At 37.4% G+C, this 17,174-nt stretch overlaps 1 protein-coding gene across 9 annotated transcripts in view; it reads left to right on the top strand.

Moving 5' to 3' along the window:
- The window catches only part of CADPS2 (calcium dependent secretion activator 2), a 302,854-nt gene that overhangs the window by 247,907 nt on the left and 37,773 nt on the right, over positions 1–17,174 (top strand). For 4 of the 9 annotated variants that reach the window (XM_042815716.1, XM_042815722.1, XM_042815723.1 and 1 more), the window contains exons 19-23: positions 1,615–1,756; positions 1,881–1,988; positions 10,769–10,924; positions 12,978–13,125; positions 14,120–14,134. In XM_042815716.1, the coding sequence (XP_042671650.1) occupies positions 1,615–1,756; positions 1,881–1,988; positions 10,769–10,924; positions 12,978–13,125; positions 14,120–14,134 (569 nt within the window). The other 5 variants (XM_042815717.1, XM_042815718.1, XM_042815725.1 and 2 more) reach the window with 4 other exon arrangements.

The raw sequence follows: 17,174 nt of genomic DNA on the forward strand, positions 1-17,174 counted from the left end.
CTACACCTTGTTGCTGCTTTACTTCTCTTGAGAAATGCACTTCATCCTTATAGTATCCCCCACAAATTGACTCTGCTTCTTTCAAAAATAAAGAAAAAGCCTCTAGCAGTGTTATATGTCATTAGCTTTCCTGAGCATTTCCAACAACTAGTTTTCAGGATTTCCTTTATAAAACTACAATGACTGTAAAATTGGAGGTGATCATACCTGAGTATAGGCAGTCTTCCAGAAGGGAAGCAGAGTTCACATCCTTACAAATTTTGTAAGGTAGTTGAGAAGGCAGAAGAGAGACAAGTATGGCTCATGGGAATGAGTTTCACATGAACACAAACTGGAAAGGATGTACTTTTGGTTCATGGGTCTGTTTTATGTTTATGTGTATTTCAGGATCAGAAAAGGAAGAATTCTGGTGGTGAATTCTGGCATGCTGACCAGCTCTTGGCATACATATACACACTAAGACTTATTTGTCTATTCCAGAGATCATGAAATGTTCCATGTAGGTACAGGAATTGATTCAGGACTTTGCTAGCTCTTGAGGACATAAACCAGATGGATAAACTGTTCTTATTCCCACAAATACTCCTATGTCACATGTTATCTTTTTCTTACGAGTTCTCTGAAGAAAAGGCTGTATTTCACTATATTTTTGCACATAGCTGTTGTGGTTTAACCTAGCAGGTAGCTCAGCGCCACACAGTTGTTCGCTCACTTCCCCCACCCCCAGTGGAATGGGGGAGAGAATGAGAAAAAAAAACATCAAAGTAGAACTTATGAGTTGAGATAAAAACTATTTTCTAAGACAGAAGAAGAGAAAAGCAGAATAATAGTAAGTGTAATAGTATAATATATATTCACCAAATAAGCGATGCACAAAACTATTCCTTACTACCCGCTGACCGATGCCCAACCAGTCCTTAAGCAGCAGCCATTGGCCAACACTCCTCAGTTTTATGTTTTTTTAACATGCTGTCATATGGTATGGAATATTCCTTTGGCCAGTTTAGGTCAGCTGTTGTATTTCTGTCCCCTCCCAACTCCCTGTGCCCCCTCAGCCCTGTCGGGACAGTATGAGAAATGCAAATATTCCTGGCTCTGTGCAGTACTGCTCAGTAACAACTAAACATTGGTGTGTTATCACCATTGTTTTTCTCCCAAAGCCAAAGCACCATCATGTCCCAGCTGAAAGCAGTACAGCAAACTACTGAAGCTGAAATGTTTTATTGTAGCCTTTGTTCTTAGCATAAAGAGAATGCAAATGATTGAATATCACTGAAATTTATTTATTTTGGTTCTGTTGAACAAAATGACTAAGGCTTAGATTTAGCAAAATATACTTTAAGGAGATACAGAAGTGATCTGGCTCAAGAAAGAACTTACATATGCGCCTAGTTTTCATAACAGTGGCATCTAAATATGGTCTGCAAAGCCCTCATGATGAACATGTTTTGTTTTTTTTTTATGTACGGTACTTACTACACAGGCTGGATCGCACTATATTTATTCTTATAATATTTTTGTATTTTAAAACATTTTAAGAGGTACTTTTTCCTGTTGCAAAATAAATGAGGGAAAGACCTGACATATTTATTTCTGTTTTCTTTCTTTTTAAAGCATTTTTGTGCAATGGAAAGTTTCACAAGCACTTGCAAGAAATTTTTGTTCCCATGGTCATCCGCTACATTGACCTCATGGAATCATCAATTGCCCAGTCCATTCACAGAGGTCTTGAACAAGAGTCGTGGCAACCTGTCAAGTAAGTGCTTTCTACAGTATTTCTGCAAAGCACTACAGCTTTCTGTCTTATCAGGTGTTGTCCTCTGCTGTCCTCTAAATATTCTATTTTTTATTGTATTCCTACATTATTTATTTTTTCACAGGAGCATCACCAACAGTCTTCCTAATGTAGCTCTTCCAAAAGTTCCAAGTTTGCCTCTTAATCTTCCACAAATGCCTAGCTTTACTACACCAACCTGGATGACTTCCATGTATGAATTCACGTGTGTATTCTTCAATAACCTTCTGACTGTGTCAGCTCTGCATGGCCTTGCTACTGTTCTGTGCAGCTGTTTTTGGATTGCATGGTGTTTATGATCTCTTAGTTGGAAATTACTGTTTCTTGGAAGTGAGCCAAGCATGGACTGTTAGCGAGTTGTGCTTTCTAGTGCCTTTAAATGAATTGGTCTTAAACTTGTAACTTAAAAAATCAGCTCAGCAAAGGTCTGTCAAAGTATGAGTGATGTTTTATACCCTAAACTACTTAATTACCCTTCTTAATTAATAAGCAGAGAGGAATCTTTTGAATAACTGATTTTAGATCATAAAGTGAAGCAGCCCATCATATTTTTACATGGGCTATATTAACTCACTGCATGTGAAAACAGTCCTGAAAACTGATTCCAATAGTTGATTGCAAATTTAGCCATGAAATATTGATATTAGAAGAAAATTATAAGGTTAATTGGTACCCAGAATAGAAATGCATCTATTGCTTTGCCTGTTTCAAAATATATATATTTTTTAAATATACTAGAGGAAGGCTCCAGGAGAACTTTGCTTTAGCTCAAGTTGTAATAGGAACAGGTGAATGTGAATGACTTCAGAAAACATACATGTAACACAAAGTTGATAATAAAATTTCAAGCCAGGTATTGTTTTCTCAAGTTTTGTGATGGAATTAAACACACATAACAAGTATTCACATCCATTACTATGAGAGTTTGTGCTCTGAGACTCTATGAGAGACTGTGCTCTGCCAGATTTCTGGCACTTGTCCATAGAGTTGTTGTTCTGCTGCTAATTCTTCTAAAAGCTGACAAAATTCCTCTTAATCCTTGGCTTTGGTAGCTTTTGTGTTTACTGTAATTCTAGTTTTCTCCTAATGTGCTTATGCAATTGATTTCAGCTCTGAGTACAAACTAATTGGTCACCTGCTACTCAGATCTGTTTGCCTAGTTATTCTCACTCTTGCAATGGTTACTTTTTTTTTAAAGACTTGCTTTTAGATTTAAAAGTTGTTATAATCCTAGATGTGGTCTTCTTACAATCTGTATTCTAGTAGCCTCTTCCGGTAAAAATAACTTGTAGATTTTAAAGTATTTGTATTTTACATATTGGGTTTGTAATTAATATATAATGAGTATTGGTCCTGGTTGGAGTATTATACTGATGTAACTTTCCTAAATGAAAGCTTTGGTGTAGCAATAAATACCTAGACAGTATTGTCAAAAATGCTTGCGTAGTGCAAAACTCAGCCACTGCCTCATCTCCCTTGCACATATTCTGGAAATAAGTATGTGGCCTGTATAGAAGAGTATGAAAAACATCCTAAACTAATTTGTGTGGTTTTGAAAGCACTGAGGCTCACATGAGCTGTAAGAACTTGCCAGCAGTGGCTGCTGCTTTGTTGTTTGTCAAGAGGAATGGGGACAAGAACTGTACCAGGCATGGTATCTGCGTGGAGCTCAGTAAGGCCATCACTCCTTTCAGCTGCCTCTTGCAGCAAACCAGAAGAAAAGATCTGCCAAGGTACTGGCTCTGTTGTAGATGACTTTGCTCTCTTTCTTCAAAATGTAGAGCTTTGAAGTTGTATTCATTGAAGAGTGTATAAATTTAATTCAAAGATTTTACTATTTTCATTGTAATACAATGGAATTCAGGTAGTATTTTAAGAATCAGACTACTGCCTGCAACCTGCAGAAGAGCCAGGTAACTTCTCTAAATGGCCATGTATTTTATTTGAATCAAAAAGTAACATCAGTTTGAGTGAAGGCTCTGCAAGTCAGTTTTGCTCTTTCCCAGATGCAGGACCTTACATTAGGCCTTATTGAATTTCATAAGGTTGTCATGAGCCCACTTCTCAAGCCTGTCCAGATCCCTCTGGATAGCATCCATTCCCTCTAGCTCCACTGCACCACTCAGCTTGGTGTTGTCTGCAAACTTGTTCCATCCCACTTGATCCCACTGTCTGTGTCACCTACAAAGATGTTAAATAACATCACTCCCCACACCAATCCCTGAGGAATGCCACTCTTCACTGGTTTCCACTTATACATTCAGCCATTGACCTCAACACTCTGAGTGCAGCCATCCAGCCAATTCCTTATCCAGCGAGTGGTCCATCCATCAATTCAATTTTTCTCCAATTTGATGATCAGGATGTCATGCAGGACAGTGTCAAATACCTTGCACAAATCCAGGTAGATGATGTCAGTTGCTCTTCCTCTATCCACTGATGCTGTAACTCCATCATAACAGGCCACTAAGTTTGTCAGACAGGACTTGCCCTTGGTGCAGCCATGTTGGTTACCACCAATCACCTCATCTTTATTTTCTGTGTGCCATACTAGGGCCTTCAGGAGTATCTGCTCCATGTTCTTCCCGGGCACAGGGGTGAGACTGACTGGCCTGTAGTTCCCTGGATCTTTTTTTTTACCCTTCTTGAAAATGGGGGTCATATTTCCCCTTTTAATCAGTGGGAACTTCACCAGACTTCCATGGCTTTTCAAATATGACGGACATTGGCTTGGCAGCTTCATCTGCCAGTTCCCTCAGAATCCGTAGATGAATCTTGTCAGGTCCAATAAGCTTGTACACCTTCAGGATTTTTAGATGGTCTCAAACCTCATCTTCACTTACAGCAGGCTCCTTCTCCAAGTTCTTGCATCTTTGGTGATGTGGCTAGAGCCCTTGCTGGTGAAGGCTGAGGCAAAGATGTCATTGAGCACCTCAGCTTTTTCCATATCCCTCATGAGCTGGTCTCCAGTCTCCTTCCAGAGAGAGCCCACATCTTCCCTGACCTTCTTTTTTATCACTGATATACCGGTAAAATTTCTTCTTATTTCCCTTTATGTCCCTGGCTAGATTTAGATCTGTCTGGGTTTTGGCATTCCTAACCTGATCCCAGGCTGCTTGGGCAACTTCTTTGTAGTTCTCCCAGGTAACCTGTTCTTCCTCCCACTCCCTATGTACTTTCGGAGCTCCTTGTTTATCCACAGAGGCCTCCTGAAATTCTTGCGTGCCTTTCTTTTTCTTGGGATGCACCAATTCTGGGCTTGGGAGAAATGGTCCTTCAGTACCGACCAGCTTTCTTGGGCCCCTCTTCCCTCCAGGGTTTTCTCCCATGTCTCCCTGCCAAGCAGCTTTCTGAAGAGTTCAAAGTCTGCTCTCCTGAAGTCCAGAGTAGCAAGCTTGCTGCACCACCTCTTTGATACCTGAAGGATTTTGAACTCTACCATTTTGTGGTCACTACAGCCAAGGCTGCCTTTGAGCATCACGTTACTCACCAGCCACTCCTCATTGAGGAGGACCTGGTCCAGCATAGCACCTTTTCTCATTGATTCCTGTACTGCTTGTAAGTTATCATCAACACATATCATTAGGCATTTCTTTGTGTGCTTCGTTGATTAATGTTACAATCTCTTCCTCTGTATCACTTAAAAATTCTTTTGAATATTACAAGAGAATATTATTTATAATTTGTAATTAACTTGTTTTTTTTTTCTTGATGATGTATTTTGAAGAAGGAAATGTATACTACAAATGACAGCGCTTAGAAAGATTATTAAATCATTTTCAGTTGTTTTTCCTTAACCTGTTATAATTGGGCAGTGGAAAGAGAGATATGAAAAGAGGAAATTGTTCAGTGTCTGTTTGTGTTGGTTGGTCTCTGGAGAGGATAACTCAGAGGACACCTTGGCTAGACATGTGGTGCATTACAGCGTTTGGCTAAGGACAGTATCCTAAAAGGAGAAAATACCTGAATATTCTGTAATCTTCTAGTTATCCAGAATGATGCTTTTCTCAATTCCCCATTAATTAATTAAAATTACTTCTGTTCCATTTTGTATTTTAAATTGAGTTACTCTGCCTCTTGTGAACCAGGCTTTTAAATTGCATTTGTGGGTGATTTAGTTGTGTATGATTTCATTTATAAATTATTATTTTCAGTGCAAGCCAACATATATTCACTGACCAAAAGCACTGCAGATACAGACTCAAGGTTGTCCATTGCTATCTTATGCCATTCTTGATCATCAGGCTCGGCAAACCTCAAGGCTGGAGAAACATGAGATAGGATACAAGGATACATGCTTTCAGGAAGACAGTCCTGTCTTGTCTACCAGCTGGAGCAGGAGTTACGAAGCAAATGTCTCAGCTATGTTCATCCTTCTGTGACTCAGCTACAATGAGTGGAGAAGGGAGCAGCCACAGTTGTCTGTCTGTGCATGTGCTGGGGCAGGTTTCAGCACTGTTCAGTACATCTGTAGTGCCACATTTGTTCTTGTCAGAGTACTTAGCTGTGGCAATTTGGAAGATGAAAATTGTTTTCTTTTTGAGGATAGTTACTTAAGAATATGGCCATAAGTGAAATTTAGCTGAAGTGATTTACTTCCTGTGGAATACAGAGTTTTGAATTCAAGACAAGTGTAGCAAGTTCCTATTTGAGCTATTCTGGAAGATAAATATGTATTATGGGCTACATTTTGTTTCTTCCAAAAATACTTTCATTTAAGAAAGAAGAATTAACAGAAATGTTTTAGATTGCTTAAGCCTCATGTTGCCTCAGTCTTGAGCTAAGTAGGAGGATTCAAGAAGTTACTCTTTAGCCCTAACATCTTTGGGGGACCAAACACAATCCATTACTTGCTGCATCAAATCTGTTTTTCAGCCTTTCCAATCGCCAGCTAATGAAATGTAGAGAGTCGGGGCAGGTACTATTGACTCTATAATTACAAAAAAGCCTTTTATGTTGAAAGAATTCTCAGTTGACTTTCTGAGTCTTGAACATGCATATTCAAGGTAGGAACTGAACCTCACAAAGAACATGGTGCTGTTGCCCTGTTTTATAGCACTACCCACAAAGCACTAATGGGTTATAATTCAATAGTAAACTTCAGAATATACACAGTAATTTATAAAATCACCACTATTGCTCTTGATAAATTCTACTAGAATGGAAGCCAGATGATTTTGGATCTTATGGTTGATAAAGAATGTCCATAGATATTTAGAATATCTCTTATATTTCCGTATTCCAAGCTGTCTTATTGAGTAGATCTTGCAGCTCTGTTAATGGACTGCTTGACTGACTGCTACTGCTTCGATAATTGAGTAAATGGAGGAAAGTTGCCTCTTTTGGCTGTTAGTGGACAAGTGAATTGCTTAGGAGAATGTATACAGTTCGTAAGTTTAATATGCTGCAAGATTTTGGAGAAATACAATGTTCTTCACCTTTTTTTGCTGTGTTTGGTACGAGAGGCAGAAAACCATAGAACCATTTAGCTTAAAATGGACTACATCTACAAAGTTAAATTGCTGTCAAAAAATTAGGGTGGGCCTCTTTAAACCATTGGAAACTTTATTCCAAGGATCCAATTAAAAAGAGTCAAAAACTAAACAATACCTTTTGCACCAACTGCTGCTGAAATCTTAAATCTTGACTACAGAACAGTAGAGTTTGCACTTAATTGTAGATTAAGAAATAATTCTATTGAGTATAGTTGAAAAAAGAGTAGCAATTTTCAGGTAGAGCAATATTATTCCATTCATTAGACCAAATTGGCTTATCATAAGTGTTCAAATAAAAACCTTACGGTAGCCAAGAATGGGTTTTGTAATTGTGCACATAGATTCAAGTGCTTCACTGGTTTGAATTGAATGTGGGAATACCTCCTGCTGTCAGGAGGAGGTGAAAACTGCATTTGGTTTTTCTTGATGTTGCGTTTTATGGAATATTAAACTCTGAGATGACATAACCAGATATTCAAGGGGGAATAAAATCTGCAGACTGTAGATCCACTTCAGGGTATTGAGGTATGTGTTGACAATATTATTTGTAATACCTTTAATGAATAATGGACAGAAAAAAAATTCTGTAGTCTGTGTAAAGCAGTGATCTGCTACAAATAGGAACAGGTTGGTTGAAATCACAGTTCTCTTCAGCACATAGCAAACAAATTGGTTATTTGTGCCTGAATTAGGAAAAATTAGTTTCTATTGTAGCACTGAATTTTCTTTCCTTATCTAACTAGTGTAATAATACAGTAGTCAAATTCAAATGTTATCGGACAGTGCTGAATAAAAATTGAAGAATGGAACCTCAAAATCATATGAAAAGAGAACGAATGAATTAGTATTTCTGACAGAATGAATTAGTGTTTCATGAACCTGTGTCTATTACTAAATTTATTTTAATTTGAAACTTTACATGGTAGTATAATGAAACCAAATTAAGTGGCTACCAGGGAGTGAACGTGCATAGGAATACATTAATGTTATTGAGAACACATTAGTTCCTCCTGAGTCTTAAAGAATTTCATTTAGAATTCCATTAGGCTAAAAATGAAAAAAATACATGTGAAATGATAAAAAATGATAAAATATGATCTAATAATGAAAAGTGGTAGTTTGTTTCCTGGGGAAGTATGTTTTGTTTTCTAGAAAGTGTGTTCTTACCAACTTTAATATTGACTGGCATTACCTCTATTTCTGCCACTATATCATTTGTCATCTTTTACTCCCTCTGACTAAAAAAAAAATGTGTTTTTCAAGTCAGATATTGTGTATAATGAAGCATCTATGGCTTCATTCTCTGGAAGCATCTTAGAGATATAAGATATAACGAAATCCCCAATATTGGGGTCGTATAACTTAAAAAACAGACCAGCAGAATCATAGACTTTCTGAGGTGTTATGGAGGTTCATTCTTGATATTTCTTAATTAAACTTAATGGTGTATAAAAGTGCTCCTCACTCAGCTCTAACCTGAACAGTAACATCCCTGTGCAAGTTGTAACCTTAGCAGTCTCCTGGGCTTTTGTTGCTGTTTCTGCTGTTTTCTTTCAGGAGCACAGCACAATGTAACATTTGTAATTATTGTTTAAGATGAGTGAGGAAAAATGCATTACAACATGCAGGTCCTATTTGAAAACTGTGAACTATCCTGCATCTGGGAAGGGGCAATCCCAAGCGCAGGTACAGGTTGGGTGGAGAATGGCTTGAGAGCAGCTCTGAGGAGGAGAATTTAGGGGTGTCGGTTGATGAAAGATTCAATGTGAGCCAGCAGTGTGTGCTTGCAGCCCAGAAGGTCAACTGTATCCTGGGTTGCATAGAGATAAGCGTGACTTGCAGGAAGAAGGAGAAGATTCTGCCCTTCTACTCTGCTGTCATGATGGAACCTCACCAGGAGTACCGTGTCCAGTTGTGGAGCCCCCAACACAAGAAGGGCATGGAGCTGTTGGAGCAGGTCCAGAGGAGGGCCACAAAGATGATCAGTGAGCTGAGCACCTCCCCTACAAGGACAGGCTGAGAGAGCTGGAGCTCTTCAGCCAGGGGAAAGAAGGCTTCATGGGGACGCTATAGCAGAGTTCCAGTACTTGAAGGGAACTTACAGGAAAGGTGGAGAGGGACATTTTAGAATAACATGTAGTGACAAGACAAGGGGAAATGTCTTTAAACTGGAAGAATATTGATTTGGACTCGATATTAGGAAGAAATTCTTTTCTCATGACTCTGTAGTACTGCTAGCATTAAAGCAGGGGAAGAAGGGGGCGCTTGTGTGAATCTGGAAGGTGATGGGTTTTCTTAAGACCAAAGCAGTGCTCCTGCTGCATCTGTGCAACCTCTCCAAAGGTCTGAATATGTGCTTTAGGCCTTGCTTCATGTTACTGCCCAATGTCACAGCCCAGCTGGTGTGACCCAGTGTTAGTGCAGCTGATGAGTACATTAGTCAGTCAAATATGAGATATCTTTCCTATTTTTAAGTTAGTTCATTTTTTAACCTGACTCTTGCGTGTCTCAGCACATTCAGCACTCCCCAGTTCCTTCCATGAGAGCTTGGGTCACTTTACCCTCTGGTAATTGTGTTCTTTTGCTATGAGGTAGAAGCAAGAAAATGGCACTATTGATATATTTAAGCTATCTGAATTAGAATTGAGCCTGCCAGGCTGTTTTTGAGGCTTGTGTCACTATCATCCTGGGATGCTGTGCTGTGAAGTATTGTGGCTTCTTAAGCAATAACCGAGGCATTGAAATGCAAGACATCGTGATAATATTAGTTAATCTACATCGACAGTGGAAGCATAACTGTATTTACAGCAAAGATTAGCCTTGAATTACTATGTCTTATCACATGTAAATGTCTTGAAATTCATCACTTGGTTCAGAGCAGAAGAACTTGTAAACAGAACTATACTAATTCCATTTTGTTTATGCATGAATTTTGTTATTTCTCTTTTTTCCATTGGGATATTCCATCAGTGAGAATTAATGAGCATTTATCAAGGGACTGTTTGTCTGGGTATCTCTTTTATGATATTACAACTAGTATTTTTAGTTCTTTGGTAGATTTATCTACCTGAATTATGAAAGTAAGAAAACATATACAAAATCCTAACTGTTTTGGAAAATGTCCTTACTAATTAATGTTCCTTTATCCTTTATGTTTCCTGTCTTAATCTGAAATTTGAGCTACATCATTCCTCCATGATCCACATCATCTCACGCAACCTCCCTTAGCCTATTGTATTCCTCAGTTGCAGATGAGAAAATTGTATTTTTTTCATCCTGTTTGGAATTACTTAAAATTTTCCACTACCATTTTCACATCCTTGGAATAAAAGCAACTGTGCTATTAAATAAAGTGAAGGAGGATGATGGGTTGATAAGGAAATCCTATTCTCCTGTATAATTCCATGGCAAATGAGAGAGACATCTGTACATTTATCTTTTGTTTCTTGGGGATTTTGTTTTGTTTTGTTTTCCGTAGCAACGGCTCAGCTACATCAGAAGATCTTTTTTGGAAACTGGATGCTCTGCAGATGTTTGTTTTTGATCTTCACTGGCCAGAACCGGAATTTGCACACCATTTAGAGCAGAGACTTAAACTCATGGCCACTGACATGATAGAAGCCTGCGTTAAAAGGTACAGTTGAAATGACCAATAGAAAACTGGGAGAGATTTAAAAATTAACATAGGAACAGTTATACTGGTGCACAGAAGTGCATCCATAGGAGGATCCTGTTTCCTGCTGTGATCAGCAGCAGACGCACTGGGAAAGATCATGTGAATTTCTGTCAAGTATGAAGAAATCATGTATTTCCCATCACATGACAAAGAGCAATTTAGCAACATCTGCAAAGTAGCAAGGAAAATTTCTGCATGTTTTGCGCTGTGCCCTAGAAGTCAAGAAATCAAATCTCTTTTCCATTCCAGATTTGTGGCAAATGTTAATAGTTGACTAAAAAACAGTAATGGAGAAAACGAAATTTGTAGATAGTTCAGTAGTGTCAATCAGAAAATATGGAATATTGATATGGAAGACTAAAGGAACAGAGAAGCTTTCATAACCTGTGAAGTTTAATCTGATAACACAATATTTTTTTGTTTTCTTTAAAGATAATAGGAACAAGAACCTGAGACTTATTATATGAGCTTATTGCTGTAGATCTACCATGGTGAAATTTTGGTGAAAAAGGCAGAAGCATACCACAAAAAATTTGATTTTGGAAGGAAGATGATATAATGAATGGAATAAAAGTTTGTGTTCTGTAGCAGAAGTAGATATGAGACAATAATGAAATGGAAGTTTTCTAGTCAGTCATGCAAACTTACATCCATCTGTGCAAAATTCTTTGGCTCGAAGACATTTAGGCTGAGACAACAGGACTAAAATACAAGGGTATATGAAATTATTACTAGTCAGAATAATTTAATTTTTGTCTTTTCAAATGAATCAAGTCCTTTTTTTTAAAGTGATTATGATTACATATTACTATCAGAAGGCAATTATATTAATATAAATACTGTGATTTCTCCTAAACAATAAATCTAATGCCGTATGTTGGCATTATCTAACACTCTGCTCTATATGGATTTGATTATGTGGATTTTAAAGCCACAAACATAATAGGATAAAAGCAGCTCACTGGCAGAGTCACAGGTAGAAGCCAAGAGCAAAAATTATTTACGCAGAGGCACTAGAAAAAGAATTCCTTCTAGGTTGTGTTTTGGTCACTGTTACCAATCCTGATCTCTTTGCTGCTTGCTATTGTAGAGAATAAGATTTTGGTAGCAATAGATGAGGGTTGTGTCAATAGTACAGAAAGTTCTTGGTGTCATTATTTAAACTATATTGATAATTTAGGCTGAATACATAACATACTAGTGTTAATACTCCGGGTATATTTTAGTGTTGGTGAAGATGCCAAAACTGAGATAAACAAAGAAAGTGGTATCCCTAGAATGAGTTCTATTGGAAAGTAGCAACTCAGAAAAGAAAGGTGGAACTATTTTCTCATTGTGATACTACTGTGTTCTATAAGATATTTTAAATTAGATAAAAGATCCTTCCATTCCCATTTTGTAAATTATTGTGTCAATTTCTACTGTGTGTGTTTACAAATAAAAGAAGAAATAAAACATTTTTATATTTTTGTATTCTGAAACCATTATCATTTACTTCAGTAGCGTTCAGTGAAAAGAAAGTAGTTTTGTTTATTACTGATCTCATGATACATCTTAGGTGTCAATATAAATATTCATATTTGTTTAATAATAAACTCTATCAATGAGATTGTCTTTTCTGTTAAAATTTAAAGGGGATTTTAGAATTATATTCCTTGGAAGCAAGCAAGCACTTGCTTTATTGTGAACTACATTTTAACATGTATTTTCATTGCTTTAAATTCTTCTTAATCACCATACAAGAAGCATATTGTTATCTAGTAGGCAAGAAGATAATACAGTGGTTTTTTTCACTGCAGTAGCTGAAGCAGTGCAGAACCTTGAAATTACTATCAATACCATTGTTTATTGAGTGGGTAGATATCCTCACATTCAGAATTTTATTTCTAAAATCTTCTCACGTGCACGTACATCATTAAGTCACCATGGTGAATAAGGTTTATATATTTCTGCAGCAGTCACCGAAAATTATCAGAAATGCTCATATTATGAATTGTGTTTTAATAAACAGAACAAGAATTGCTTTTGAAGTCAAGCTGCAGAAGACAAACAAATCAACAGACTTGCGTATTCCTTCTTCTCTGTGTACAATGTTTAATGTCTTAGTTGATGCCAAAAAGCAGACAGCTAAACTCTGCATACTAGAAGGAGGGCAAGAGGTAAGTGGAATTTTGTATGCTTAATTCATATGTTCAGTTCATATGAAATGTCCCAGTCTGTGGACAGTCCGTAGTCAATTGATTTCAAATTAGCTGAAAGTCATCACGTACAGGGGCATACATACAGTGTTCCTTAGAAGGATCACTCAAGACACTTCTAAACCAGAGAAGATACAGTGCTTCTCTAATTTATTTTCTGTGACCTATGAGTCTGTAGATAATCAGAGAAATTCCTGATTCACAGCCACTCTGAGAATTTTGCTTGGGTTGCAGCAGCTCATAATCCTGCATAAGGAGTCTTTTGTAATAGTAAAATAGTACCAAAACATTGTCCTTTGCAGTCAGGTTTTAATTGAGTAAGAATTGTTTTAATTGGCTCATATACTTAGCATTCATTCCTGTGAATGTGCTGAAAATAGAGGAAAGAAATAATCAGCTAATTTAATGGGATTTTTTAATTTAATTGTGAAGGTCAGGGACAGTTTTAGTACTAGCCTGCTACCGGAGTAGTAGATTCCCCACAGCTGGAGCATTGATGTGTTTTTAAAGGAAATACAGACTTCACTGACTGCTGTACTTCCCACGTTGTCACTCTCAGCAGAAATAATGTGCAAAATGAAAAAGGGCATGCTATGTACTCTGGTGACATTACCAGCACATCAAATTAAAACCGTTCTTGTTACGCACTAGTACTAATGCATTAGTGTCATTTGGTTTTGGAGAGATAGTTAGAACATTTGTCAGAATGTGGCAAAAAAAAAGTATGTCTTGTCTGGGCAGTTTTACATTTATTTTATTTTGTCATATTGTTTCTGCTGATTTTTCCATTTCTGTATTGTGCTTTTTATTTTGTTGATTCATCTTTTTGAGTTAGTGTATTCAATGTAATTGTCTTTTTTTTTTTTTTTTCCTCATTTCAATGAGACATTCATCATTTTCCTGTTCTACCCTGTCATCTTTATTTTTCCTTTTGGTTTTCCATGACATGAACCAGTTTGCTAGTCAATGGGTAAGTGTTTCTTCATTGTTTTTTTAACCTACATTTTTTCTTTAGTTTTTAACTGCCATTGTGAATTCTAAGTTGAAACAACGCTTTTGTGTTTGTTTTGTTTATTAATGTGCTTGCCCAGCCTTAGGAATTTCCTTACAGACTAACCTTGCTGGATTACCAGCTTCTAAATTCTTCTTTCTTCATTCACCCTTCTAAGGTGATTCTGGATGAATTCTTCATTCTTCTTCTTTTCAATCCCAGTCACAAAGTTTTGGGGTCTTTCACCTCTCAGTGGAGCAAAATAGTTTGTTTCATGCTCATCAGAAGTTACCACAACTAGCAACTCTTCACCTTAGGGGATGAAGGCAGTTCATCTTTTTCTGAGCAGGAACCTGCACACATGTGCACATCCTTGTTTAGGGAAGAACACCAGCACCTCCATGAAGACCTCAGACAGATGGAATAGCCTCACTTCCCACAGTCACATCATTCCTCTCACGTGCTCTTGATGATGCCTTCTGTGTTGTCAGTAAGACTCCCTCAGAACAAAAGTTCAGCATTCGCAGCTACCTCTTGGACTGCAGACCTTCTGAAATCTCCTCATTCTTTAGATTTTTAAGCCCTGTTGTTTATTTTAATCTCCATCAAGCTCCAAATGGCAGTACAGCCTTTATCCCTGCAAGATCTGACCATGACTCCAAATGCCTCCAGTGCTCTTTTTGCAGTGCAAGAATTGAACAGTGTGATGAAACAGATACTTATTTCGAAGTCCCCAAATTAACATTAAAGCTAATCAGCCAAAGGAATCTCAAATTCTTCACATATCAGAAGTTATCGTGTAGTGGGGAAAACTTTCTCATAAATTCTGAATTATCAGTTTTTTCTGTTCACAAGGCTGTTTCAGAATGAGTAAGAAAAAATAAGTCTTTCTGTCACTTGTAGCTTATATCATAGTTGTTTGAAACACTTACAGATTTCTTGAGTGAGATACTTCTGGAATCTGCCCATTTGCCAAAGAAGCCAGAGGAGCATCTCATGGCATCATCTGTTGTATTTCTTGCTCGTCTATAGGACCTCTGACATTTCCAGATACTCCAACTCAGCCACTTGGTCTTAAAACCTTTTCCATATTACCTTTCTTTCCTTAGTTCTTCTTCAGCCTCAATTTAATCTCAGACATGGTATTTTGTGCTAGTCAAGAGAAGTTTTCCATAAGGCCTCAGTAAAAATATGATTAAAGAGCGAATTTTTCACCTAAAACTCAACTGAATATTCATCTGACAGTTCTTATAACTGACTCTGTGAGCAGAAGACGTTATTTTATGTAATATTAGACTTAAGCATCTCCCTGAATGTTACATAATCTTTTCCTTCTTCTTCCCTGATCTGAATGTGTGTGTCCTGATCTGAATGTGTGTGTTCCTGATCTGAATGTGTATGTTTGGTGGCCCTGCTAGGCAGGGGGGTTGGAACTACATGATCCTTGAGGTCCCTTCCAACCCGGGTGATTCTGTGATTCTGTGATTCTGTGATTCCCTATACAGAGCTAGGAGCACTTGTATGCTTGATTCGTTTAGAGTCAGATGAGGAATTTTTCATGGTCAGATAGGGAAGTATTTTTATTTATCATGTAATAATGGTCAAGCAGCACCTTGAGTTTTGAGTTTAAATTTGATTGAGTCTTCTGATTTTCCTGTTAGTACATACAGTTCTCACCATTTTCCCAACTGTTCTCCAGTGAAGAAATCTACTTTTATAAGTAGTCCCTAAGTCTGACATTCAGAAAGGCGTTGCTCCTTGTCTATTATATATCAACTTAAATCTTAAGAAAAGCTTAAGTCAGTAGTCAATAGTAATAGTCAATACATTGTGTTTAAAGATTGCTCAGCTTGCTCAATGCCTTCTGCATTGTTTGACGGTTGACTTAGGAGGCTTTAAGAGGCATGTCCAAAGGAGAAGCACATTGTCTCAGATGAACTACAGTGCCTGTAGCCTTATTCATAGCCGAGTAGAATGGCAATTTATGGAGAAAAGCAGAAGGACACAGGGGGACAGCCAAGTGACGTGCCAGTTGCTACTATTTCTCCAGTAGTTTCCTGTCCAGCTTCTTATTGTCAGTGTATGTAATCTTCAGTAAATATATGCTGAACAGCGTCGCATGTCCTTCCTGAATCAGCAGGCATTGTTCCTTTGCAGTCCATATATCCTGAATGAAATGAATAGCAGCAGCAAGGGAAATATTTTCTGTCGTACAGTAATCATTCATCCAGAGTTCTTCAGCATTTGTTGTTTGGGATTAATACTTTACAGCCTATTAACTTTAAAAGTTACAGTCTAGAAACTGCAGTATTGCAACTATATTCTGGTTTTTTTTAGTATGATAGGCAAGAATCACACAGGAAATATTGCTGGAGGCAAAAGTCTAACAGAATAGTTCTTGGGCCACTTAGGTTGACAAGTAGTTAGGCATGAGCAGGAGCTTGTTTGCTGGCTTGTAACTGGGTAGCTTGAATGGAATAAACACCACTGGTCTATACTATTCAGTGCTTTATAGCAAAATATTTATAAAAGCTATTTTAGTTCAGAACTCCAGCCTCCCTATCATGCTTTTTAAATGAGAGATTACTTTTCCATTTGTGGAAAAATGAGTAATGTGCCTTCTCAGTGGACCACATCCAGTGGATATTGATAGCTGGGGAGAAAAAAAAAATGCCAGGGAAAGTTGGGCTTTAATTTGATGAGCTTTGTTTCTGAAGCACTTTCAGTTCATGAAATTCAAAGATCAAGGTCATTTAACTGCATAAATAGTAGAGGAGTATAGCTGATTTGATAGTAGAAGTACAGAAGTAATTTCATATGCAGATAGTATTGTTATGTTGATAGTAATAGTTTTAGTTCAGATGATCACATGGAATTTATTTTTCAAACTCTGAGCCATCCAACTTTAAAACAAACAAAAGAAACAGAACTAAACTAAATTTAAAAAAAAAACAACAAAAAAAAACAACCCAAATTCAAAAAGCCCAGTCCAATGTTGAGACACAGTGAGATTGAATGG

Source organism: Centrocercus urophasianus, unplaced genomic scaffold, assembly GCF_019232065.1.
Source record: "Centrocercus urophasianus isolate 14NV4802_14NV808 unplaced genomic scaffold, USGS_Curo_1.0 seq_15, whole genome shotgun sequence".
Lineage (NCBI taxonomy): Eukaryota > Metazoa > Chordata > Aves > Galliformes > Phasianidae > Centrocercus > Centrocercus urophasianus.